Genomic DNA, 27,179 nt, shown 5'->3' on the forward strand with positions numbered 1-27,179 from the left:
CTCCTTTTTTTTTCTCTCTCTCTCTCTCTCTCATCACAAAGCGAAAGACCGGTTGCAGTGCAGCAGTTGCACCGGGACTAGAATCCACCGGCCGATGAGCTCGCTAAGCAAACTGACGGTTGACGAACCGGTTTCCCCCCCACACACCCGGTTGTCCCCCCCACAAGTGAGCTGGCGAGCGAGCTAACCGACTGACAACTCGGTGCTGTTCATTGTTGTTGCTAGGCCCGAGCCGTCTGGGGGGCTCGCTAGCTGCTGTTAGCTCGAGCAGCTTTCTTGTGCTGAACATTTTTTTTTTTTTTTTTTTTTACTTCCGCCAAACGGAATTATTTCTGGACTTTTCAGATCGCACATCGTTACACATCTGACCTCTTTCTGCTTCGGATCTTGGGGATAAACGTCCGGAGGGCCGAGTCGGGGCCTCTTTAACGGCCGGTGTTCGTAACTTAGGATCCCGAAAGCAGCCATCATCCAGAGGCATCACAGCCAGGGCTTTCCTCCTCCCCTGAGCCGAGCTACAACAACGAAACAGACTTCCGGGACGGTTTCATCCGTGAACTTCAAAATAAAAGTCGCGTAGAGGACATGATGCACCTGTAGGAAACCTTTATACAACAAAAACACATAAATATAGAATAATATTAACAGGTGCTGTAACGTTAATATAATTGTGCTAATTTGACACGATGAAGATTTTTTTGAAATTCTTCAGAAAAAAGCAGCATTTGAAGCTACCAGCCAAAGTAGCCTATACATTCTGGCCCAAAATCTTGATTTTGCAATATGTGTGCGTATTAATGTGCAACTTTTATACGCATTTCCAAACTTGAATTTCTCATGCAGAGGTTTTACATCGTTTTAAAAAAAATCTAAAACTTATTAAAACGTCTTGAGTCAGTCGACTCAGCAAGAGAACACTTTCTGTCTCTGGGTCGATGGGTTTATTTTTTCAACATGCAATAAGGAAAACAACGAGTTGCCCCAGGGGCCATGAAAGCTCAACGTTTTACTGAGTGTCAGCAGATCTGTGCACACATTTGCAAAAGAAAAAAGCACAAATGCATTTGAAATCATATGGGCCTTTAGATGGGTCCTGCTTTACGATTCGTGCACGAAGTATAATTCATTTCCCATTGTTCACGTTGTGTAATGAACAATGTCAGTTTAGGCCTAATTTCAATGCTCTAATTGTGCAAATGCAAAGTTATTCTGCTCGTTGTTCGACAGCTGTGCTGCCGAAACGCGTTCAACGCTTTGTCTGTGTTGTTGTCGCAGTGAACGAACACGTGCGATGCAATTCTACCCTCCAAACCGTCAGCTTGTCCCAATACCCAACTTTAATAATGACAATTAAGTCAAGGAAGTCGAGAGCCGGAAACAAAAATAGGCTCGCCTTCAAAGTAAAGGTTGCGCGTTTTCTAAAGTGTTCGCTCCATTGATCAATTTAAGGAGAGCTAAATTGAATAAATAATTAATCAAAATATTGAACATAATAAATGACAGTTATAGACGTACTTTCCCACAACTGATCGTGAATAAACTGCCAGTGGGAACACTGAATTATTATCTGTATGTAATGATTGCTTATATTACCAATGTATGTATTTATTTAAGGCTTCTTAAACTATGTGGATGAATGATACATATTGTGAGCTGTCCCATGTAAAGTCCTTCAAATGTATTCATCGCTTGCCTATTCTACATAAAAATACAATAGATTAATAAATACACATTTGCTGGATTATCATCCGGCATGTATAAAACAAAAATGAATCCAACGATATGTATTGCATTTGTTTACGATTGAGGGTTCAGTAAAGATAACAACGATTTAATTGCATAAAGTGCAAGCCTCTACTTAAAAAGCCATTTCAATATGACGGTCTGCAACAGGATGCACATGTTTCTGCACACATCACAAGTCTGTAATACAATGTGTATTAACAATAGTAGTAACATATAACACATTTTTACTTTTCAAACTGCTTTACTATTAAGAAATTACAGACTTTTTCTACCTGTGCCTGCTTGGCATCATGGTAACGTGGATTTCGAATGTCCTGGGAAAGTGGAAGAAATATGACTTAATAAAAATTATATATTGTGTTCATTATTTAGACTATTTTTATTTATTTAATATATCTCTCTTGAAATGTATTGTTGGAGCCAAGGTATTTGAACATGCGCGACCTTTACTTTGAAGGCGAGCTGTCTCTTCTACTTGGACTCAAATGTCATTATTAAAGTTGTGTAATGGGACAAGCTGAATTGCATTGCAGCATCGGCTCATTCTTTTCCCTATAGATATAGAAAGATATATAGATATGTATCTACTTTTTTTCCCTGAACATAATGAAGGAACAACGGACAGATATCTACATTTGTAATGTCTTAAATCTCATTTGTTGAAACTCAGACTTTAAAAGTAGACTGTTAAACAAATAAGCAGCGAAAGAAAGTCAACAGTCGAGCATATACCAAACAAACCAAGACAAACACACTGCACCTGCACACATCCTTGAACATACTAAACAGATATCTGCAAGCTTCGAAAATAAGATTACGTCATGCTGTGGAGCATGTGCCATCAAGGAGGTGAACGCTGGACAAGACATTGTCCAGATGTTTTGAGCTGCTGACTGTATACTTAGAGTAGAGTCAGGGGCAGTCTTGACTGAGTCCAGTTGTTTATCTCTCTCACACATACACACTCTGACATATTTGTGTGCAGTCTTTCACTGCTGTGCAGCTTCAAGAATTCCAACAATGTTGTTACCTTGTTAAGGGATGGATGGTGTTTGCTAACAGCTGATCGGTTTCCACAGTGCCAATAATGGGCTGATAATTTAAGAGCCACAAAAGGCTTTATACTGTATTACACATACGCAGTACTTTCTAAGACTTGAACAGGCTCTGATGTGTACAATCTGTGGAGTTCCCCTTTCACATGTAAAATGACTCAGGCAACTGGACGTCAGCAAATATAAAAAATATCTTTATTGAAAATGAAGAACATTATCAAGAAATATCAAACATTTACAAAAAGGTTACAATCTCATGTGAACAAAGGCAATCTTTAAAATGTATCAAAGCAATATTGCACTCTTTAAGATTGTTCAGCACAAACTTGATTATAAGGCAGAAGTTTACAATCCCCATCTTTGTGGAAACATTTGAGGAAACATCCTGTGTTGCTCCGTTTCAGCTTAATTGCAACTGCAAAACACACTTTGTTCAACACCAGAATGACCTTGCTCGTGAAAACGTTACCATCAGTGTAAAATGTGCAAGTTTTTTTAACATTTGGAATTAGTGGAAACTTCCGCTCATTCCAAAACACAGTACTTCCATGCCTGCTTATGGCTAACTCCATTATATGACCTGAAAGTGTTTACAGCTCTAGGCACATTTTGATTCTGCAATAGTTTTCTAAAATGATTGCATTAAAACATTGAACTAGATTCATAAAACATAAAAAAGAAAACCAGTGAAACATTTTCAGCACGTTTTAGACAGTGCCTTATAAGAATGGCTAACAGGTGATGATTCCTTTAAAGATATTCTGTATTGATTAATCTTTACTAACTAATACATTCTCGACAGTGAATTCCTGCAATGTGAAGTCTTAATATTGGAAATAAAAAGACTTAAACTAATTCCGAGTCCCACTGATCAGCTGACCTCCGGAGGAAAAGGAAGCACCATGTGTCCACGTAAATTATACATATATTATAAAGTGCTCTGATCAGAGTTGTTGCTCTGTTTCCCTCGCAGATAATTATTTAGCCCCAAGAAAATAACAAGCAGGCTGTTTTGTTATTGTTTGCATAGTGAGATATGATTAGTCGGTCAGAAATGTGGTGCCTGGGTCTTTGGTTTTGAAATAACAGACAGTATTACACGGCGCAGCCGTCACAGGAGCCAATGTATTTTTTTAACACATATCTCTCACACCCCGGGTGGACGGAGTTAACTGTGATTTTTGTGCATTTCAGGTATTCCACTGAATATTTTTCACATCCAAAGTTCAGCACCAGTGTTTTTTTAATTTTTTTTATCTGCTTTGGTTCTCTTATGCTTCGATCATGGCTCTGAATCTTGAGTTTTCATTTGCCAGCAAGGCAGCGGGACTGTCAAACTCCAAAATCTACGAGAATGAAAAGGATAAAACAGCATCAGTACCAGCATGTACAATCTCAAATCGGAGTTTCAGTTGCTCATTCCACGAGCTTGTGTCGTGAGAACAAATATCAAGGCCTATTATTTTCTCTAAGAATATGGAAACCCAAGTTTTTCCCCACAGGGAGCATATGTGAAGAACTTTAATGTCTGGAAACTATTGACCTCAGGCAGCTTTGTTACGCTTTGATCGATCATTGAAAAGGTACTTAATACTTAAATATTGACTAAAAGACTTTCTTTCTGCTATATTGGAGATCTAATAATGCAGACGGACGAAATCAGAGATGACATAAAACTAATTAAAAGCTTGAATTAAAAGATAAGTTGTGATGGCTCCATGGTTAACACTATACCAAACTAACCCACCAACCATCAAAGCTGAATATGTGCAGCTTAATGCAATCTGTAAGTATTAGAAAGCCTAGGACTATCAAATACTAAATAATATTAACACCCCTGTAGAAACTGCGGTTTTCTCTTCTGCTGCTGCCCCCGCCCCCCCACACTGCATGGAGGCCAGAGTACATGCTCACATGCTCTCGTATGCATTCCACGTTCAAGGCTTGCATCAAACGTCAGCTTTTAACACAACACCACCACAAGTGAAATGTGCACTGCCTGATCCAATCCATCGCCTCGAAGAGAGCAATTCACACAGTGAATCGGGTGTTTTTCATCTTGGGAATGAGTTTAAACCAAGGGAGGGGGGGGAGGGGCAGTATGGTGCAATGATGCAATCAGACGTGTTGCCGTTATACACACCTGTCCGTTGTCCAGGACCATGACCCTGCTGCAGCTCATCACCGTGTTGAGACGATGGGCAATGATGAGCGTAGTGCAGCTGCCAAACGCACAGCGAATGGTCTCCTGGATGAGACGGTCGGTCTCAGTGTCGATGGCTGCTGTGGCCTCGTCCAACATAAGAATCTAGAAAACAATACAAAAAAACAGCTATGAAAAAAAAATCAAACAATCAAACAAAAAAGGCAAAGACAGACGCCACAAAACACAAGATTACAACATGGACCCAAAGACATGGTATTGGCGCCTGTGTTTGCTGTAATATATGTAACATTTGAGGATATTATTATGAATACTAAATTAGGAAAAACGTCACAGTTTACTGTATGCTGCTCAAGTCTGTAAGATGGAGTCCTGTTTCGTACCACTGGGTGTCAGTGTTATCCCATGCAGAGACACAGTAACACTTTGAGGAGGTTGTCTTCTGTTATTATGAAATTGAGAAGCATCTCTTACTTGAGCTGCTATCATCGTCCATGTAAAACAATGTTCCACATGTAAAATATGAACTAGCTGTATCATACAATCAGCACCTTGCTGTTGCGCAGCAGAGCTCTGGCCACACAGAGCAGCTGCCGTTCTCCCACCGAGAAGTTCTCTCCGTTCTCCGTCACCTCTGAGTGGAGCGAATGAGGCAGCTGGCTGATCTGAGGAAAGCCAGAATGGAGTACAGAGGTATCAGGATGAATGTTCGTGCCTTTTTCTATTCAAGCAATGCACTATTTGGTATGCTCTGACAGTGTTGAACCGTCCTGTCACTTACCAGCTCACTAATATGCGTATTCTCAAGCGCTTCCCATATCTGGGAATCAGAGTATTGATCCCATGGGTCTAAATTTGTCCTATTGGAAAAAAGACACAATTGTGATAGTCATTAACCGGTTTAAACATTATGATAATGTCAAACATACAGTACAGTATACTGCCGATACTACACTCCTTACCCTCAGCTGACTAAGGTCAATTTTCACCTGAGGTAGTTGACATCACTAAAGCAACTTACTGCTAGTTTTTGGAAACGCAATGCTGATGTTTGGTTTTCACTTCTTACCACAAATATTTCCCTCTGGTGTGGCTTTGCATTCACACTAATAGACACAGAGTCTCTATGATAATAGCCCCACATCACTGCTGCGGCCACACACAGCAAAGAGCATCACTAGTATCACTAAAACATCTTGAGAAAACCATCTCAAGGCAAATAGTGGGATATGGATATGGATATGGTATGTTAACAGGATCATAGACTCAGATGCTTTAAACAGGCAGGTTGACTGAAGGCACACCACCTTTTGTGGCAGGGAGGATCCAACTATACGGGAAGGAAGTGATATATATATATATATATATATATATATACACACACACACACACACACACAGTATATATATAGTTTATGTAAGCATGTATTTGGCCACGTAGTTGCACCACTAGACACGGAGGGATTTTCCATTAGAGCAGTTGTTTAAGAGCACATGAACTGTTGAGGTCTAGGTTTTTACTCATTCTTCCCTCTTGCCCTGCTTTTTACATCTTGTAAACCACGGAACCATGCGTAAGTTACAAATCTTGTTAATACTAGTAATTATCATTCGCATTACCTGACTGTCCCGATGAAGAGCACCGGCTCTTGAGGAATGATGGCTAGCTTGCTTCGCAGGTCATCGAGACCAATCTGTGCGATATTGATTCCGTCAACAACAATCGAGCCTCCGGCCAGCTCCACGAGTCTGAAGAGAGCGACACCCAGAGAGGACTTTCCTGCAAACGCGGACAGAAGAGATACTGCATGAAGACATGTGTGTGTGCACATTGAAAAAGAGTGAACACGCTGCCGATTGGGGCCCAGAAAGGTTCACCTGATCCTGTTCGGCCCACAATGCCAACGGTCTCCTTAGGCAGGATTGTGAAGGAGAGTTTCTTGAGCACAAGCGGCAGAGCGTCACGATATCGCATCTCCACATCCTGGAAGGTGATCTTTCCTTGCTGAGGCCAGGAGGGAGCAGGAGCATCTGCCTCAGAACTTTGTCGGGGTGCTTCACTCTCGAGACACTGAGATACGGAGCGGAGATGGAATCTGGTATTAATCTCTAAATCTCTGCGGAGGGGCAAGCTCCCGAACTGATGTGGTTTTCTCTCTATGAGCTTTTTCTTTGAACTTAAAGACGGAAAAGAAAAACTTGGAGTTGATATTCGTATCTTTGCAGTTTTGCCTGTTGTGTGAAACAAGCCCTGTCATGTGCTCTGGAGTGTGTTAAGACCTCACACTGGGTTTCTATCTGCTTCCCGCTGAGTTCATCACACATACACAATCACAGCCACACAAAACACACACGTCTGGACATGCCAACTGCCCTAAATTCAACTGCTTTGCTATTCTGGGCTGGTCCGCGCTTGATGGTGCAATTCTAGACAGCGTCTCAGTGTATGTGACCATGTGCCCGAGTGCCACATAATCCGCCTTCTTCGCTGTGAAAATCAATGCTCTTACCTTAATATAATGATCGATCCTCTCAACTGATGTAAACCGAGCTTCGGCCTCTGTGAGCAGCCGCACAGTAAACTGAAACAAGCCGGTCAGCTGGAGGTGAGAGAATAGCAGAGAGGTGGAAGGTTAATGGTTAACACAGTTGAACAAATGATATGAAACACTCACTTACATGTGCTGCTCAAGCAGTAAAACAATCAACAGATTTACAGCCAAATCAACAGATCTGTTGATACGGCTCCTTCGCGATTCTCTGCGATTATAACATGCACTAAATTACTGAGCAATTAAAAAACCAGAAAGCCAAATTTTAGACAGTTTGAAAGACACATGAATCCAGTACTTTGATGCATCCCCCTCCAAAAAGGAGGCTAGACATGGTCATATAAAGCCACGTTTGAATGCCAAACAACTGTCTAAACTACTGTTTAGCTAAGTGCTATAAAACTATAAAATGCCTCTTTATCGGAGCCGTTATAACCAGAAGAGGCTTTATTTTGCCACATGTTTAATGCCATCTGGAGCTTCAAAACTACCTTCTTTTCAGCCTTTTAAGACGACTAGAGCTGCCAGTGTCTCCATACCACATGTGTTTGTTTACAAACCTGCACAGCGTATGATATGGCGAGGCCTGCATAGGCTGGAGGTATCTGATTGTGCATGAAGACAATAAGAAGTGCTACACCAGTGATAAGAGAGATGCTGATGAGGTCCAGGCGGACAGCCAGCCAACGCATGGCGCAGCTGAAGAGGTAGTTGGAGGCCTGGTTGGTGTCCAATAATTCCCGATATCTGGAAGAACAGAGATAAACGCATTTCAACCACTGAGAACTCCATCCTCCCATGCTTGCATGCATGAGGTTTGGTATATTTACTCAATGAAGAAGTAAACTGAAAAACCGCAACAAGAGATACGATTCAATTAAAGTTTAATGATCTCCATTCCCGGAAGGCACCATGATCCTCACCTTTGGAGGAAGTCGTGCCCTCTTCCGTAGGCGTGGATTGTGGAAAGTCCCTGAAGACTGCTGGTGATGTGAGAGGTGAATGGTGATTGGCTGATGTTCTCCAGGCGCTTCAGCTCACGGATCAGAACCCTGGAAATAGAAAAAGATAAGCTTAAACATGCAACCTACTACTATAGGAATTCATTTAATAATGTACATTTTTTGTAAATACGCTATTAGAAATGATTAAATAAAGATGTTTGCAAAATGTTAATATCTTTTGTACATCTGGCGGGTTTTTGTAGCGTCTATAACTTCATATTTTGATGAACGACTGAAAGTTAGTATTAAAATATCCATTCTTATTCCAGGCAACACTAGAAATGCAACTAAAGTAGTTTTTCAATGTATAACCTTAAATCCTAATGAGGTAAGTTGGTAGCACTGCAGAATTGAAAAGCCTCCATTCAGGTTTGCCTCATTTGAATGAAAATGGAAGAGTATTGTGTGCAAATAGGCTCCAGCATGTGAGGAGCAAATCTCTCAAATAAATTACACTAAATGGGAAAACATCACGAGGGAACACTTCCTTATAAGCAGTAAGTACTGTAAAATCCAGGATGAAATGTGAAGCGCAAACCTTTGAGAAGGTAATTTGGTCTCGTTTGAAAAATCGAGAGTATTTGATCAAACTGATATTGCTGCCAATTATTTATTTAGTGAGATACTGAAAAGAGCAAAGACATAAGCCCAGAATGCTGGAGCGTCGCTAAAGAATGAGAGAAAGGAGAACGAATCAGCACTAATGATGCAGTTTTGTGGCAGACGGGGTAATGATGACACGGTGGACAGCGAGGGATGCGGTCCACGGCGCAGCAGCCGCTCTCCTGACAGAGCTCAGGTCGTTTTCCTGCGATCTGATGCATGTGCAATATTATGAGCACAGCCGCGCACAGCCAGCCATACAATCAGCAGCCAGAGAGACACCAGACCCGCCGTTGACGGGGTCGTGTGAGTGAGAGAGGCTTATTGACAAAACGAGGGGTGTCTCTCTCCACTTTTAGACACCACGATAGAATGGATGGTGCATGCGAATTACTCGTCTCCCATGAATCATTTGGTCTTCTCATAAAAGCCCAGAAGACAGCGGGAAACAACATGACACCTCTTTGCTTCAAGGCTGCGATGCAGACAAACATGTTTATGCCCTGGGCCGTTTCATTTCAGAATTCAATAAAGGCTGCTTTAGAAGTGGGTGATTTCAATGGGAGAGCAGTGTGACGTAACATCCACACACATCCTGAGGTGTCATGACAGTATTTCGTCCTTTTAAAGCGTTGCCAAGGGTGATGACTACCTTTTGGAAATAGCTGGGGATCATCTCTTCCTCTTGTTTTTAGTGTGATTAATAGGCTACACGCGTCTCGTAAAAGATAAATTAAGATATTTTATAATTAAACTGATCCCTCAATAGACAAACTGGTATCAGATCAGAGTCAAGAATTCCAGCTATGCAGGCAAAAGATATCAAGTGGTTGATATCAGCGTGGGGGGGGGGGGGGGGGGGGGCGTTATTGAGAGCAAAATTCAGCTTTACCAGACACACGTATGTTTTGATCATTTTTCATTTGTCATGACTTAATATGATGTAAAGGCCAGAATACAGGAAATACAGGAAATAACAATATGCTGTGGTTATTCCCCAAGATACCAGCGAGCTGTTGTTCCTCTTAGTGGATGGAAGCTCTTGCAACATTCACAACATAACAGAAGCTGTGAAAAGTTAAATCAATGACCGATAACACTCCACACACTTGAAGACAAAGATTATCACTGCAACTCTTTCTCACAGTTCTTTACCCTCCCATAAAAGATACTCATCACAATAAGTTTGCGTCAACTAATTCATAATTAATATGGGTTGTGCTGCTATGTAGGCTGTTGTGGGCACAATACAAGCAACTAATCACATCCACCGCATACAGAGAGCTCCTTTTAACTGGCAGCATCATGTTTGTGCAGTAGTCTTGGTTGATTTAATACTCATTATTAAAATGTATCTTTATTAAAGCAAGTAACTGACACTTGTGCTTAAAATCAGAGAGAATAATCAAAGACAATAATCGGCAACCTTGCAGTTCAATTACTGTACAGTTCAGTCTCATCAACCTCTTTAACAGCAAGAAGTGTTCCTGAACCAAACACTGGATATAAAGTTATCGACTAGCTGGTGCATGATATTGAATATCTAGCTGCTTAGATATTTCTCTCAGGACCTGGCGGAGAAGTAAATGGAGCTAAATGTTTATTGTACCGTGAACATTTGTCCGGAGGCCAGAAACATGATTTCAAATAAATGCAAATGTTGCTCTGTGTCTGCTAGTAATTGTTTGCTCACACTTCAACCCAATTATGAGCCAGTGTGTATCTGTCGGCTTATTTTGATGTTTTTCAGCCCAGAGTGGCCACAAAATCAACTGACGCAGCTATACGTTGCTAGTTGCTTGCTCGTCACTTGAGCGCTTGTTGCTTACTCATCACTTGTTGCCGGCAACACTCCTCAGATCGCTTGCAGGGAGATGAAGTTTGAATCTCAGGCTCAATGCAAATATCAATGATAACAATTGAGAGTCTGACCTGGAGACACGGTTGACAATGAAGAGGAAGGCTCCCAGTGGCAGGATGGAGATCAGGAACCAGGGGAAGACGATGCCCACCATACCCAAGCAAAACAGCACCAGGGTCAGGTTCTGCAGAAGCATCTCAGCTTGCATGGTGAGACGCACATCGACTTTGGAGAGGAGACACATCATATATCAGACACGCTGTGTGGTGCTCTCTCTATATGTGAAGACAATATTCCCTTTGTGTCCCCCAAAGTGCTCTAGAGTTTGTTTTTTCTTAAAAGAAAGAAAGAAGGGGATCCTTTTTACTAATTACCAGCCAATTTCTATTTTACCTGACAAGTTTTAGACACAATCTCCAACAGACAGTAATACATATTATAGTTTAACAAAACCATACATATAATACTGTAACATGTTACGGCCGGTACGTATCCATCTTCCCTTTAAAAAACAATCCGTTTCCAACTGCATCAAATGGCCACAGAAACCCACAAAATCCACCTGTCAATCAAAGCCACCAGTGAAGTAGATCACAGAAAGGCCCTCCCCTCCGTGTGAAACCACAGTGTCTTGGCAGTACACATTGTCAACCAGGGTGACTTGACTGACAGAGCTCTCTTGGGGGAAGGTTCACAGTCAAGACAAATCAAGACTCACCCTCATCCATGTCTCTGGAGAAGCGGGTCAGGATACGGCCCAGAGGTGTCGTATCAAAAAAGTGCATGGGGCTGAGGAGGAGCCGGTCGAACAGCTTGTCGTGGAGCACAGAGGCAGCCTTCACCGTGCACTGTCAACGCAAACAACAGCCGCGTTTGAACATGAGACCTGACACATGGAAACAAACAACTTAAGGAAACATACGGAAAGAATCAAGGATTGGATGAACAGACTGTTGGAAGGAAAATTGTGTGCCAGTGTGCTCAGCCTCAAACACAATAACTCACATGTTGGCTGTAGAGTTATAAACGCTACTTCACCATATGCTAAGCATGTGCACAGTGGTGGGTAATTCCCCGTCCCCCCTCGCACAAGGCAAGATGTCAAAACTTCCTTTATAATGAATTTCTGGGAGGCTGACATAAAGGTCATGACCCAATGAGCAAGAGACATTTCACCAATAGGACAGAAATAACATGTGGCAGCAGAGAACAGATTAATTATATTAATGGAATATTCAACACTCCCAAAGATTTCATCACAGCTAGGGGTAAAAAAAGATTAGCCATCTTTGAAAAATTAGCAATTTCAAGTGGCACACATTAACGTAGGGACCTAACCTCTGCAATGCAGTGTCAGCATGGGTTAGCTTTCAAAAGAGGACGCACCCGAAGGGGAACCGACATGCACACACACATCCTTTCTCTCCTTTGTCACACACACACACACACACACACACACACACACACACACACACACACACACACACACACACACACACACACACACACACACACACACACACACACACACACACACACACACACACACACACACACACACACACACACACACACACACACACACACACACACACACACACACACACACACACACACACACACACACACACACTAAAGCCATGAGATATGGCAGCGGACAGATAAATGGATTTGGCCTACAGGCATTTTCAATTATAGCACTGGAACCAGGAGAGCATGAACAAATGACAATAAAGACAATTAGAGAGCACTCCGTAACACTGCACTAATAGATCAACGTTTCATATTATTTTCAAACACCACCGTTGTTCTAAAGTTCATCAGGGATTGAGTGGATAAAGCATGTGACAGAAAGAGGGAAGTCTCTGGGGAAGCGTACCTTCACAAACACCAGCCCTCTCAAAGTCTTCAGCAGTAAAGCAGCTGCCATGGAAACAACGTAAACTGTTGAATAGTACTGAATGTGAGGGTTGAGTCTCATGCTGTGGCCCGCCATCGTTTCATTCACTAAGATTAATGATGTGTTCTGAGGGCAGATGGAGCAACAAATTACCAAGAGTAAGAAAAAGAAATCCAATTTCTCCCCACGTAGGAATTGTGGCTCTAATGAAACAGAGAAAAGCACACACTTTGGAATACAACATAACAAATGAAAACCAGTCAGTTCAATGATGTTTACTATTCTAAGCACATTTCTCAATAGCAGCTACCGCCTGCTTTGCTGCACATCTGTTTCTTCACTGCTTGTGCTTGTTTTTAATTAAGTTTACCGTAGTTCCGTTACTTTTTTTTAATCATGCACATTCAGATTAATGCTCAGTCGGCTGCTACAACTCACTGAAGTGTAGTAATTCTTTTTCTTTTGGGAGCCAGATACACACTAAATAGAGGCGTCTATTATACCAAAGCAGGATCGTCTCCACACTCACCCCGCTGCCCTGCCTGATCCAGTAGCTCAGCCACCAGTTACTGAAGGCTATGCTGCCCGTGGTGGACAGGAAGAGGAAGATGTTGAGGATGAAGACCATAGGCCCTCCTGCTGCTTTGATGTAGGCTCCATACACAGACCAGGCGACCGCACCAGAGCCCTTCTCCTCCGCTTTCATCAGTTGTTCTGAATGAAAGATGTTACGTGTGAAAAGTTCTCGAGGAAACGATGCATTTAGCAGGAAAACATGGCAGGGTCTCTCACCTCCTTTCGTGCTCTCCACCTTTGGTCTGACAACCACAGCACCGTCAGCCTTTGCTGCATCTGCCCCATGCCGTTTGTTTTTTAAATTCTCTTTCACCAGATTCTAAGAGACAAACAGGCAAGGAAAGAAAGTAAGCTTTGAGACATGCTGCCACAAATCACAGCAGATGTAACAACAACACACAGCAAGTCATTTCAGCAGAGATATTGAGTCTTTAGCAGCTCACCAGAAAATCAATGCACGCATAAATAATGAAAGGCCATGTATGCATTAACATTTCCAGCTATTGGGCAAGACTTTCTGGGATTATGAATTATTCAGCGTGTAATGTTCAATGTTTTTATGCAGTGGGGGCAACGATGCCTTACTCAAAAGAGCTGGCCTGGTGCCTCGTTTGGCCCTGGCCTTACCTCCTGTTGCATGCTGTTGAATAGGCTGGCATAGTCACGCTCTTTACCCATTAGCTGAGCATGGGTGCCGTGCTCGGCAATCTGCCCGTCCTTCATCAGAATAACTTTGTCACAGTCAGACAGATACTAGAAGATACAAAAGATATGAGGGAGAGGCAAACTGTAAATAGCTAATCGCCAGAGAGTCATGGAACATTTTCAAGATGCTAAAAACAACAAAGATGTACACGTTGTTTTGTACGCTTTGGGAAAAATTGGTATCAATAGAAATTCACTAACAGCCCCGTACCTGCAGCTGGTGGGTTACAAAAAGCACCGTTTTGCCTTTGGCGGCACCCCTGATAGCTTTATGGAAGATGTGGGAACCAACACAAGCATCAACCGCACTGAGAGGGTCATCCAGGAGAAGTATGGGCCGCTCACTGTAGAGGGCACGAGCCAGGCTCACTCTCTGGCGCTGCCCTCCACTCAGGTTGGCACCTCTCTCTCCAATCTATAAATAAAACATTTAAACAAAAAACGTTTTAATCCGTTACGTAAACTAAAACTGCTGCACACAGGAGTAAAGAAGCATTTTAATTATATTACTGATAAGCTGATTTTTTTTTAAATACCTCAGTCATATCTCCATATGGAAGCTCTGCGAGATCTGTGAGAAGGCAGCAGGCTTCCAGGACAGCATTGTATCTGATGAGGAAACAATGATGAAAGATGATAAATTAGGGATACATTTGAGCCTTTATTTCCTTTTTCTTTTTTTTTACAACATCCTTATACAGTTTATCTTACTTGTCTTGGTCATACTCATTTCCAAACAGAATATTCTCCTTCAGTGAGTCATTGAGGATCCAGGCTTGTTGTGCCACGTAAGCGAAGCCACCACTGACAGCTACATTACCCTCTAACAGGGTCATCTGCAACAATAAACCAGAGGGTTGGAAGCAGAAAAAAAAACACTTGAAACATTCTTTTTTCAAGGTTGCTGCATTGGGTGTAAAAAAAAAAAAGGTTCAAAAAGACAATTCTTTTTCTGTCTGTTCTGCCTGAAGAGGAAACTGAACTGAACAATCTCACCTGTCCCAGTAGAGCAGACAGAAGGGAGCTCTTTCCGCTGCCGACACCGCCACAGATTCCAACCAGTGAACCCTAAAAGGGGATCAAAACAGTGGCATTGTGGGGATTACATGAAGCAGGCAACGGTTTGTCCAACTCTTTGAATAAAAATGTCCTTAATCCACGTATAGTTTATGTTTGTGTTGTTACCCTCTTAATGCATTGGTCAATGCGGTGCAGGGTCTTGTGCAGCGGAGGTCGTACGCTTTGAGTGGAGGAGATGGTGCTTTGTGGACTCTCCTGCTCCATATTTGTGAGGAGACTATGTGCGTTGGGACCTTCCTTGTTTCCTTTGTCGTCCTCTGTGGAAATGTACAGGCTGAGCTTCTCCCTGCGCAGGACGCGCGTCATCCCTCCTCGCTTCTTAGGAGGCGGGTTAGGCTTCGCAGCCGGAGAACGTGCCTTTTCCCAAGCCAGTGTGGCGTCCCGAAATTCCACTGCATTGTTAGGATCCTCCGTTTTGACCAAAACAACCTCTCTGTCATCCATCATAAAGAGCCTCTGTGGAGACGCATACAAAGGGTCACTTTATGATACGTTTAATTTAAACAATATATCTCAAATCTATGCTTACTAAAGATTAATACATATACATTGTATTTTCTTTGCTTATGTTAAAGCAAACGATTGTTTAAAGGTGTAACATACTTGAGGTTGTGCTATGTTATGAGACATGCGGACACATTGTGCTTAAGGTATAGTTCTGTCCTTGAGTATTTCATTGCTTTATTATGCACTGCATTAGAGTAAAAACACAGAGTACCTCAAACCTTTTGGTGCACCCTTGGCAGAAACGCTTGCTAACCCAGGTTGGCTCTGTGAAACCATCCCTCACTAACATGCGACTTTTACCATGTGTTTGGAAAACAGTATGTCAGAAAATACCAGTAGGGGAGTGGGTGTGTCTTAGCATCAACAGGAGCACCTTTTGAGCGTCTCTGACAATGGTAAAATCTGACCTGCCCATTGACAGTGTATCAACAGTCAAAGAGCATGCTGGAGAATCAGTGTTGTGTTGGATAAAAGCAATTTAAGTGGCTCTGTGAAAGCGGTCGTTGACAGACTAATCTGCATTTCTCACCTGAAATCTTTTAACTGCGACAGAACCCTCTGACAGTGACCTCACAGCCAATGGTGTGACTTTCAGGGAAAAGGTCATGGAGTTGAAAACTGCCACCACAGTGAAAGCCTGAGGTAGGATGTGTAGAGATGGAGACAATTATTTGCAAAATTGTTTACCTGTGGCCACACCCGACTTTAAAATCTAGAAATGCTCATTGCAGCTGGAGACTCATCACATCAACTTAATAAACATTCAATGTAAATAATCTTTTGTTGTTTGTTATTTAGCAAGAAATGAGATACCAACATATACCAATATGTTTACAGTGAAGACGGATGAATCCAAAATGAAAATGGTTCCCATATCTAAATACCTGAGCTGCAGTAAGTTCTTGACCCAGAGCCATATGTAGGGTGAAAGTGCACACGCTGGCTATCACCACGACGATGGGAGCCACACCCACTGTGAGGCTCTGGACAACCCCCGCACTCTCCAGTATCCCCCTCTCTTCTGATCGCACCTCTGTTGAGGAGATGAGAGAGAGAGAGAGAGGGAGAGAGAGAGAGAGAAGAGAGAGATGATAAAAAGGCGAAAGACTGCCACAAAGAGAGTGAAAATAAGGTAAAGGGTTGAGTGACTCCCCATGGATCTCCAGTGCACATTCAATCAACAATGCCATAAGAGTCACTAACCACGACACAGCGAGTGGACAGAAATAGATACAAGAGGGAGGATGAGGGCCCCACATCCAAATATGGTATGAAAGGGGCTTCAAAACCTGCTGAACCTTGATAACTATACAAGCATAATGGCAAAATCCTGCCCCTCTTGCTCCATGTTCGTATCTCTCAAATACACACTGCTTGCTGCTTTGTGGGAGCAAACGCTGGAACAAAAAGCTTGTGTATCTTTCAGACCTAGCAGCACCGTGTGTGAAATATGAGAACTCCCTCCTTCCTTTCCCTGGGATTCGCTTTGGATGTTATATGGGTTTCTTACAAAGTAAAGATCAACCCCCCTTTCCCTGGGCAAAAACACTGTAATCAAGAGAATGACACTGTAACTCTTAGGCCATTAAGTCGAATGGCAATTCATTATGATTATAATAGGTAATCACAGGACAGCAGTGAAAACGAGCCCCACCTGGCTAATTTTAAGCATGATTAAAAGTGGAAAATGATCCTTATCCATAACCTACAGCAAGGGCCTCATGAGAAAAGGCCATCGCTAATTCATGGTAAGTAAAGGAGCCTTTGCAGTTATTCAAGGTATCAGAAGGCCCCAAACTACCTTGCAAATTAACCTTGAAGCCAAGGGATTCAAACTGGCCCTGATTATAGAGGATGGCACAGGGAAAGACTTAAAAGGTATAAGCTAATGAAAATGGATTTCGGGTCAGGGTTATCTTTCGAGTTCTCTCAGAGGATGAGTCTAATTCCAGGTGATAAACTGACCATTTTGTTACATATCTGTCACGGTGACAGGCGTTCAAATGAGATGACCCTTTTTTCTGGGTGAGTTGGGAATTTATAAAAGCCTGGGAAAGCTCTGAATTGCATGATGTTTGCATCTCTCGACCACAAACACGAAATGAGCAGCTCCTAACACTGCTTTCATTCGGGAACACGTCAGCCACTCACTGTGAATGTTCCGTGCAAAGGCGTCTTCCCAACAATACATCTTGATGAACTTTATGCAGCCCAAGATCTCGTTCATCAGCCTCACGCGGCGGTCAGTCACCACCACACACTTCTTGCGGAAATACGCCGTCAGTCTCGATGCGAGCATCTGTCCAGACGGGAAAAGAGGAAATGATGACAGGAGAAATAAGTGGCAGGGGGAGGAAATGAAAGCAGACACAATCACATTAGCTGTGCTGCAGGCCTGTCTGGGTGACCAGAGTGATAAATGCCTTTCACATCAATACCAGGGTCTCCGGCTGTCAGGCTCCGACTTACAGCTAAGAGTTGACAGGAGATTGATAGCCAAAGAGTTATAGTGTTTTTAAAAAGTGCTGGTTGTACTCTTCAGCAGCCTGAATTAACGTAAAGGTGTTACTTATGTCTTCTACTCACAGCAAATATTTTTTACTTCTCGCTCTGAAAAGAATGAGTCAGCAATAAAGCATTACCTTTTGGTAAAACATTTGGAAATTTCTATATTGAAATTGCTTGGATTATGTATGATCATAACTTTCTGGAAAACTTTTAGAAATGGTTGTAATTAAATGTATAGCTATAATGATGGTGAACATTACTGGTATGAATTTGAAGTCAGTAATAAAACTATATTCTCTCCTTGAGAGTAATTAACAGTGTATTAACAACACTGACAGTTTTCTTTGTTGTTATTAATATATTCTAATTTCTGTCCCTGCAAGTGTCCTGCATTTTGTCTCAGTGTTTGTACCAACTGCATTGCACAACAAGCTAAAAATGTCCTTTGCCTCACTGTTACATATGTTTAGGTTGTAGTCGTACCATGGTTGGGTAGAAGAGGATGAAAACTGCTGATCCCAGCACAGCAGTGGGGCCCAGGTAGTATGCAGTGTAGGAAAGACCCAGTATTCCCACGAGGGGCCCCCCGGCCAGCAGGCAGCCCAGTGACACCGCTTCATACAGCCGCTGGCCGTCAGTGGAGCAGATGTTGATGAGCTAGGTAGAGAAACAGTAATGTACATGACAAATTACAAATCTAAAATTAACAAATACACATTGGAAGCTCAAAGCTAAGACTAAAATCTATTTTACAAATACAGGTATGGTTCCCACATTTACTTGTTGGACAATGATTACTCTTAAGCTGCATAATGACTAATCTTAAACAGCCTCCCTTCCCTCAGGCTATGGGATTTGGCGAGATCTAAGCAGAAATGGTGTAAGAGGAGAAATGAAATCCACCTCAATCATCTGCATGTAGTGCCCTGCAGCGAGGGCTGATTTAGTTAATTTGGTGATGAGTCCCCATCAGGATTATATCACCTACCTCGCCTGTACCGATGTCTTTAGTGCTGCGTAGGCGGAGGATCTTGTGGAACGCAAAAGTGAGAGCTGCCCCACGGAGGCGGGCTGCAGTGCGGTAGTTGACGGCCCACATGAGCGCCAGAGACCAGGAGCGCATCAATTCCATGAGGAAGATCCCGGCTACCAGACACAGGCCATAAGGCACGCAGCTCACTGAGCTCTGGGAATACTCCAGCAGAGCTCGGACCAGGAGAGCCTGGGGACGAACAGGGAGAGAGGGGAAAGGAGACGAAAAGGAGGTAGTGCAAGTGTACAAAATAAATCACACAGGAATGTGACACACATGCGTCATTGTTTAAGAACTAAATCCAGTTAATGCTAATAGTTGCGGGTAGTAGCAAGCACTAGTGTACACATAACGTGACATCAAAATAAACAGCTTAGAGCACAGGGAACAATGGGTCCGACTCATTAATATCAGAAACTGGGAATTCCAAACATAGAGACCCTTTCGTAAATTCCATATCAGTCTGTATTGTATCTTCTCCGGGTATTTGTCGGGGGAAAGTGGGGGGGTGTTTTCGTAGACGCGTTTCAGCTGTCTGACGCTCATCTATGGGCATTTTTCGGAGAGGGAGCTCGAAAGCTAAGAGTGCGACACCAAAGCGTGACTGGGAACAAACCAGCTAATCGATGGCATTAATATGGGTTTCACTATCTGAGGCTTTGTAATCTCACAGTATGTTTTCATTTCAATTTCCACACCAGCGTGAAACAGGATAAAAGGATTTTCAGAAAATACACCCGGACATGGGACTCCTCCATGTTGAAAGGCGTATTAGCTGATTCAGCGGAATCTAAAAATGGAAAGGAGGATTTGGACAGTACTCACAGGCCCAACGAAGCCCGCCACCATTGTGAGGAGGAGGGAAAAGATGGCCACCAGCGTGCGGGTTTGGCAGAACCTCCAGAAGACTCTGGTCAGGGAGGCCCCCTCTCGCCCTCGACTTTTCAGCTCATCGTGCCACAAAGCTTCGAGCCTGCAACCAGAAACCAAATGACAAGCTAGTTGAACTCCCAGCTCAACCATACATAACGACATTGTTATTGAACATCATTTAGTGAATGATGAGTCTCAAAATAAAGACATGAATGCTATCAAAGTGCTGTTATAGTATCAATTAACTGTGTGTAAAAGTTGGCGTAGTTGAAGGCCAAAATGATCATCAGCGAAACGAATACTGAATACTTTGTGATTTTTTTTCTTAAATGAAGTTGATTAAAAATTGAAGAGTTGCACTTCCAATTTATCAGACTGCCCAACAGTACAATGGGGAATATAAACCGTCTGGCAGGCAATCATGGCAGTTGGAATCAAGGCAGCAAGGCTGATGATTATTTAAAGGTGACCTACAATATACAATCATGAATGAGGCAACACATAATTAGACTGAAAGGTCCTTCCAAACATGTTACCCAAGATGTGTTAATGCACTTTTATTGCTCTATAATACCCCTTAAAGAGGCTAACATATCTTGTTGGGCAAATGCATCATAGCTTATGGCTCTATAAAGCAGCAGCAGAGCAGCTGCAGAAAGTAATTTACCTAATGATTTTATTAAAAACGTATCAGAGATAGACAGAACATTAAAGCAACTAGACTCTCAGCAGCCTAATAATTACTACTTCAAGTCAAATGGCCCTGAATCTAAGAGACTACAATTAATTGCAGCCCAATAGCTGCACGGAGCACAGCTTGAGTCACCGGTAATGAGACCTCTTTGTGAGTAACACGTTTCGTGTTGCTAAATCCCATCAATGGACAAAGCAACCAACAGTGAACAGTGTTCGGGTAGAGCAGCAAAATAGGACACATTTGGCTGTGAACATGTACCCACATAATGGTTAATATTGTTACAGCAATCAGTAGTGTATTTAGTTTTCATCCTAATTAACAACATTTACAGATTTAAAAATGCCACAGTGCAATAGCATACCCTGACGTGAGTGCATGGTCATACACATAAATGGAAATGAGAGCACCGGGGCAACAGTGTGGGATCCACAGGAGGACTGTCTTTTGAACATGGCTTAAATGTTCCTAGCAGCCTCAGTCTCAGTTTGCCAGATGGCAAGCGAAGCTGATGTTTCGAGTGTGTGTTGGCAGGGACATTGCGTTCAAGGTTCGCACCTCACTGAGCACCAACAAGTGTCAACTCTCCCAGGGTGCCTTTCCCATTCCCCCACATCGCTGCTTTGCATCTGGGTTGCATAACTGTTCTTGCTATGTAAACACCAAATAAAGGCGGAGTCTCCTGCAACTCCGCAGCGCTCGTGCACACTATTGCCCGCCCGTGCCAATGTGATAGCTGTGTGCTCGTTTGCCGCGTCCCCTTTTCTGTGCTCTGTAGCACACACAAAGCAGCAGCAGCACTAAACCTCCAGGCTGCGAGCCAGAGCCTTTTGACAGAACTGGTCATTTACCACCCACACAGTTGTCACCAGACAGAACTTCCTCAAATAGCCGCCGACCTCTATAGTGCTAAATCGTGGCAACATGACCCAACGGCACATGGGTATTGGAAAAAGCATTGTGTGCAGTAAACACTAAATGGACACTAATACGATTAATGTGAGTCTTTATCGTTGATTCGTATAATTAGTGCGTTACGAGAAGGCTCTTCTCAGGCTGTGTTTGACAGCAAACAATGACTTTTATGTCAGCCTGGCTCCAGTCAATAACAGGCAGCTAATGAATGTGACAGGGAGACACAGTGCATCGCAGGTAGAGGAGTTCATGACATAACTGCCAAAGTCAGGCACTAACTCTCACTGTAATCTCTAATCCCTGCTATTCTTAGCAGCCCCCCATCCCAGTACAACGTTCCCGCGTCGGTTAAGAAAGGCTGGATGTTCATCACTGCGCAGGCAACAAATCCTGTTCCAACAGTTGTTTACACTTCAGGGAATTATATAATGATATTGTGAACTTGATAACATGTGGTGCAGAGCAGGGCAAGTTTGTCCATTTGTTCAATAAATTTAAAAAACAGTCCCATGGCCAGAGCACTGTGTGATGTAGATCACTTCACCTGAATACGCCCTGAAACAACATGCTCCACTGGGCTCTTGAAACCAAAGAAACATGACTTTTGACCTTAAATGGATTGTTCTTTGTCTCATAATGTGTGGCTACATTACAAAACATTTCCACTTAAATTACGGGATTATATGGCCATTCTGAGTTTGGTTTAATATTTTGAACAGAAAACTATCAGGCACAGGAAAATCTTCGCCTACTTTGAATGTGAAGCAGTGCCTTTCCACCATGGATGAATTACCAACCAGGCTCAGCAAGCAGCTGCCCAGAAGAAGCCCAACAAGTCCTCGGTTCACGACATATTAATAATTAATTTGAATATTTAAATAGTGCATTTGTTCAAAGATAATTTCCGGTTGCCATGTTGGTGTGCTGGTGACTGCTCACGGGACTGACTGGAAGTAAACAAAAAGGCCCATGTTTCCAGGAACGAAGGAATATGTCACTACTTAGTGCAATGATGTGGATCATTAATGTGCTTTTAATAATGCCTTCGGATCTTATTTAATTTTTTTTTTTTGACCATCCAACAAATAAGTAAAAATAAAATGACAAATAAAATGATAATTTAACGTAGCAAATTCTTAATATAGAATAAAAAAAATACAATATAAATATACAACTGTATGTGTCTAAAAAAATAAGGTGTACTTATTTTACTTTCCCTATTGCTTATCCATAATTCAAACAATTAACCTAATTATGTATATACAACTCAAGCAAGTCTACCCTAATGTTATTATACACAACACACATAAGTTTATCCTACCAACACTTCCTCATCCTTCTACCTCTTCTCCCCCTCTGCCTGAGAACATGTTTTGTACGTTTCCAGGATTGTAAACTATAACTTTATAGATTATTTGTGAAGTCTTAAAGTCTACCAGATCCATGAACTTCAAAGCATGTGACTTTAAAAACAGTGTCAAACTGCTTCTTGAGGTCAGCGAGGTCGGTGCGATTGGCCATAGAGCCTGAGGGCTCCAAGCAGCTGTCAACCAGTTTCCAGTTTACATAAAACATAAGAGCAAGACGACAAAAGACAAGAGGTCAGTTCTTGGAGCTGCTTTCACTGCAATCAGGGTGAACGACCAGACGTCTGCTGGGACCCTCCGCTCGCCGCTGACCACAAGAGGCCAGTTTTTGTGTGTTCCATTGCAACTCACAAGTAGCCACAAATAACTTCACCTTCAGTGAAACCCTTTTCATGTCTCACCCCTATACGGTGTTTCAGCATCAAACAGCATGGTCACATTCATTTGGCAAACCTTAGCAGTTACCTTACCTTTGGCAGTTGATCTCAGAGGCTTCATGGCAGGACAGTCCCCACACATCATCTATAGACAAGCTGGACGCCTTGTAGGCCTTCAGTGCCAGTGGGGAGAGCCAGTGCAGGGTCATAAATGAGAAGAAGCCGGCGTTATCGACTGGGTGCTGGTGCCTGAAATAGAGGAGAAGACGCGGAGATGGGTGAGATGTCTAAAAGTGCAGGCATACACTGAGGTGCTAAGTTAGAGGGGGGGGGAGCAGGCCCACATAAGCTTCTGAGAAAGAAGAGGCGCTTTTGCACACCAGAGTCAATGAAAGGTAAATCATGCCTGCAGTGTTTGAACAGTAATTTGCACGCTCTTCACAGAAATCGGAGAGAGCAGCGAAAAAAGAAAAGAAAAAAATTCAGGGGCAGTTTATCAGTCGGCACATGTTCAAACATAGTGCTGTCTGTCGCCGGGGGATAAGTTCCCATCCTTTATCAAGGCCTCCTGCTACTCCCCAACAGTCAGCACATCAAGCAGAGAACACAAATGTGAACTTTTCTGTGTCTTTAAATGGGTATCTGTCAGTCAATGTGTCAGCCTGAAACCATCTGTATCTCTTAATGTCGGCCTCTGTCTGGCTCCCTGTCAGAGAGAGAGTCGCCTCATGAACTTTAATATGGTTTTGTTTACTCGTGTGTTATTCTGAAGGGCTTTAAAAGCTGCAGGCTTTGGCGGTAGCGGCCTCGTCTCTTTGGCCCCCTCTGTGCCGATGCCTCCGTTTCCTCTTCCGCCTGCTCTGGCATCAGTTGCGGGGAGGACAGAGGCAGGCCTTCCACCCTCCCGTCTGCTTCAAGGGCATCAGAGAACATGGCGGACCTTCTGGGGAGAGAACAGAAAACTACATTAATCACAAATCCAATGTAATCTGCAAATACATACTTAAGAGTTATCCACCCACTGCCGCTGCAGATAAAAAAGCTCTAACTAATTCTTTAGTTTTATTGTGAGTGTTATTAGCTTATATTTGAATTCGGAGGAGATTTGATCAGATGTAATCATTGCGAAACTAGGGCTGCAACTAACACATATTTTCATTATTGATTAATCGGCGGATTATCCTCTTGACAATTCAGTTATGAATTCAGTTTATACATTCCAGAAGCATTACCAAAGGGCTCACGGTTAACTTGAAAAAAGGGCTAACTTGCTTGTTTTGTCCAACCAACAGTCCACAACCCAAAGATATTAATTTTACACATATATAAAAATATACCAATGGATTTTTGTCAGTTTTTAATTGAAAAGAAACAAATTAAATGATTACTCTATAATTATCGTTGCAGATTAATCACTTACACAAAACAGTTATATTAATAATTTGCTGGAATGGTTTGATATACAGAAGAAGTAGATTCTTTTTTCTGAGATGCTTAAAACATTTTTTTTCCTTTGAGAAAAACACTTGACATTTTAGCTTAACTCTGTGGGGAAAAAAAGGAAGAATGAAACACAGTAATGTGTCTTCATTTAACCTTGAGAGCTACAGTATTAGAGAGGAGCAGTGTTTTGCTGAATCACCCTCTGAGACACAGATAGACTTGAGAAATCACCTTGCACAGATGTCGGGGCCCCCTCTTTGGCATACAACTAAAGTGCTTATCTATTTAAAGACGAGCTGCCTGCAGCCCCAGGAGCTCGGGAGTAGACATCTGAGCTGCCGGTGTGTCCGTACACACCGTCACTGATCCCTTTTATGGCAAAGCCCCGTGACAAGGTCGGCCAGGCTCTGTGTGGAGTGCAGATCGACTGCCCGGAGAATGTGGTCAATGACCAGATTTATTACAGATGAGACAGCCCGATAGCGGCACAAACAGAGTCACATAATAGAAATTGATACAATCAGTTCTGTCACAAACAGTCGCTGTATATGTAAAAGGGGGGATGGGAACCAAACACCATGGGGTGGAGGAGAAGCATGAAAAGATGTTTCCTCGCAGCCCTCGGTGACTATATCATGTGAAGTTTGTCATATGGCTGTGAACGTTTCAGAGCTTTTTTTTTTTTTTTTTTTAAAGAAAAGACCTCATGCTATTCATTACAGTCAAGAAGAACATGCTGGCCAGGATCGGACTTCCATATGTTTAAGAACAACAACATGCAATAGCTAGTAGAATCCATGCATTGTATGAGTTTGGCCTTTACATGGGATTTATTAAATTAGTAGTTAAGTATCACTAGACAGAATAACCCAGACAAACATCTTACATTGTGTGTAAGAAAAACCCAATCATTCTGCTTAAAATCTGCTCCTATGCGTCTGCTTGGATGATAGATTTGACTCAAAACTTATAAATCACAAATAACAACAAACAATCACACCGTAAGACAAACACTTTTGCCATGTAATGCCTTCCTCAAATACTGCGTTTCGGTGTCAAAAATCGACCAACTGATAAATAATAAACACAAGAGAAAAGTCGAATGCAGGGAAGAGACAGTTAATAATAAATACCCATTAGCTTAAGTATATTTTAAAGATACAGCTGTTTTGTTTTCAGTGTCTCCAAAAATATCAAGATCAAGAGGAACCTGTTTGATTGTAAACAAAGCAGTTTGGGGGAAAAAAAGGTCAAAAAACATAACACATCTAATTCATTCTCTACTATTTATGTCTTTAAAATGCTTTGATAAACCAAAAGGGCAACTTGGGAAACACTTCCAGTGACAAATACAACTTTTTTCGTTCAAACTATTTCACCAGTTAGAAATATTACCCAATTGCCTCGTTAGTTTACTCCATCGATATCATTTAAATGCGTCTCATGGCACACATTCTACCATAGTTGCTATGGGCAATGTGTTTAAGAGCGAGAGTAAAAAAGCCCCAAAAAACACCATTACTTTTCGTCCGCTGGCTGAAGTTTGCATTCACAGCACACGCACTTACATTCCAGTCGGCCTTGCTCGAGTCACCTTAGCGCCTGCACAGATCTCAGATCTGGTGTTTATGAGCAGGAAATGCAGATGAAGATGCGGTTGACCATGTTGTCTTTTTTCTAAGCGTTGTCATGAAAAACTAAACTTGTGTCCCGCAGCCACACGGACACGTCTCCTCCTCCTCCTCCGCGCGGCGGACCGGGGGGCTCACGAGAACACACGGGCAGGAAACGCGGCGAATGAACACGGTTGCCGCCTCATGGTTTGACGTACGCTGGTGGACACTATGTGTCCGCCTCCTCCCGGCGGAGTCTTGAGATTCCGGTTCCCCGTCACGGCAGGGAGAGGAATTCCCGGTATCACTTGTGACGTCGTAACGGCTGCGCCAACCGGTGACGGTGCTCAATAGTCGCCTTGGTAACGGGAACACTGAACGAGGAAGTGAGCGCTCGAGGGAGGCACCGCCGGGACCGCGTCAGAGGCCGGGCTCGCGCTGGATTCTGATTGGCCAGCCTCTTTGAGATTGGAATCACGTACTGGTGCTAATGCAGGAAGAAGATGTCAAAAAGAATTGAAGCGCTGTAAATGAGGAGGAGGCAACTGCGCATCCTGCAGCAGCAAACACGTGGAGACCACTTTGAGAGATTGAGTCATGTTAA

The 27,179-nt window shown here is 42.7% G+C and overlaps 2 protein-coding genes across 3 annotated transcripts in view; both read right to left on the reverse strand.

The window, feature by feature from the left end:
- The window catches only part of med12 (mediator complex subunit 12), a 23,384-nt gene extending 22,862 nt beyond the window's left edge, over positions 1-522 (reverse strand). The window contains exon 1 of the mRNA XM_034543984.1: positions 370-522. Within this exon, the coding sequence (XP_034399875.1) occupies positions 370-471 (102 nt within the window). The 5' untranslated portion in view covers positions 472-522. The remainder of the gene's footprint in view (positions 1-369) is intronic.
- Positions 523-2,979: 2,457 nt separating this feature from the next.
- wu:fb13g09 (multidrug resistance-associated protein 5) lies at positions 2,980-26,955 on the reverse strand. Of its 2 annotated transcripts, none has more exons than XM_034542868.1 (29): positions 26,531-26,955; positions 24,274-24,462; positions 23,613-23,768; positions 20,119-20,266; positions 19,249-19,482; positions 18,744-18,917; positions 17,904-18,051; positions 16,637-16,785; positions 16,282-16,389; positions 15,351-15,701; positions 15,162-15,233; positions 14,877-15,001; positions 14,702-14,774; positions 14,377-14,580; positions 14,088-14,213; positions 13,677-13,779; positions 13,414-13,598; positions 12,864-13,010; positions 11,703-11,832; positions 11,056-11,209; positions 8,440-8,568; positions 8,077-8,263; positions 7,475-7,564; positions 6,843-7,035; positions 6,585-6,744; positions 5,747-5,825; positions 5,517-5,630; positions 4,945-5,109; positions 2,980-4,147 (listed from the first exon to the last, which is right to left on the reverse strand). In XM_034542868.1, exons 2-29 carry the CDS (start codon positions 24,450-24,452, stop codon positions 4,073-4,075), a joined length of 4,158 nt encoding a protein of 1,385 aa, XP_034398759.1. In that variant the 5' UTR covers positions 24,453-24,462; positions 26,531-26,955; the 3' UTR covers positions 2,980-4,072. The 2 variants fall into 2 exon arrangements, with proteins under 2 accessions (XP_034398759.1, XP_034398758.1); XM_034542867.1 differs by having other exon boundaries at positions 24,274-24,459; positions 26,531-26,944.
- Positions 26,956-27,179: the final 224 nt, after the last annotated feature.

This window comes from Cyclopterus lumpus, chromosome 10, assembly GCF_009769545.1.
Source record: "Cyclopterus lumpus isolate fCycLum1 chromosome 10, fCycLum1.pri, whole genome shotgun sequence".
Lineage (NCBI taxonomy): Eukaryota > Metazoa > Chordata > Actinopteri > Perciformes > Cyclopteridae > Cyclopterus > Cyclopterus lumpus.

Coding starts and splice junctions, on each gene's coding strand:
- wu:fb13g09 (XM_034542867.1), bottom strand. Junction 18,918..19,248: donor AAGACATCGGTACAGGCGAG/GTAGGTGATATA, acceptor TTCTCTACCTAG/CTCATCAACATCTGCTCCAC. Junction 6,745..6,842: donor TGTGGGCCGAACAGGATCAG/GTGAACCTTTCT, acceptor CCGCGTTTGCAG/GAAAGTCCTCTCTGGGTGTC.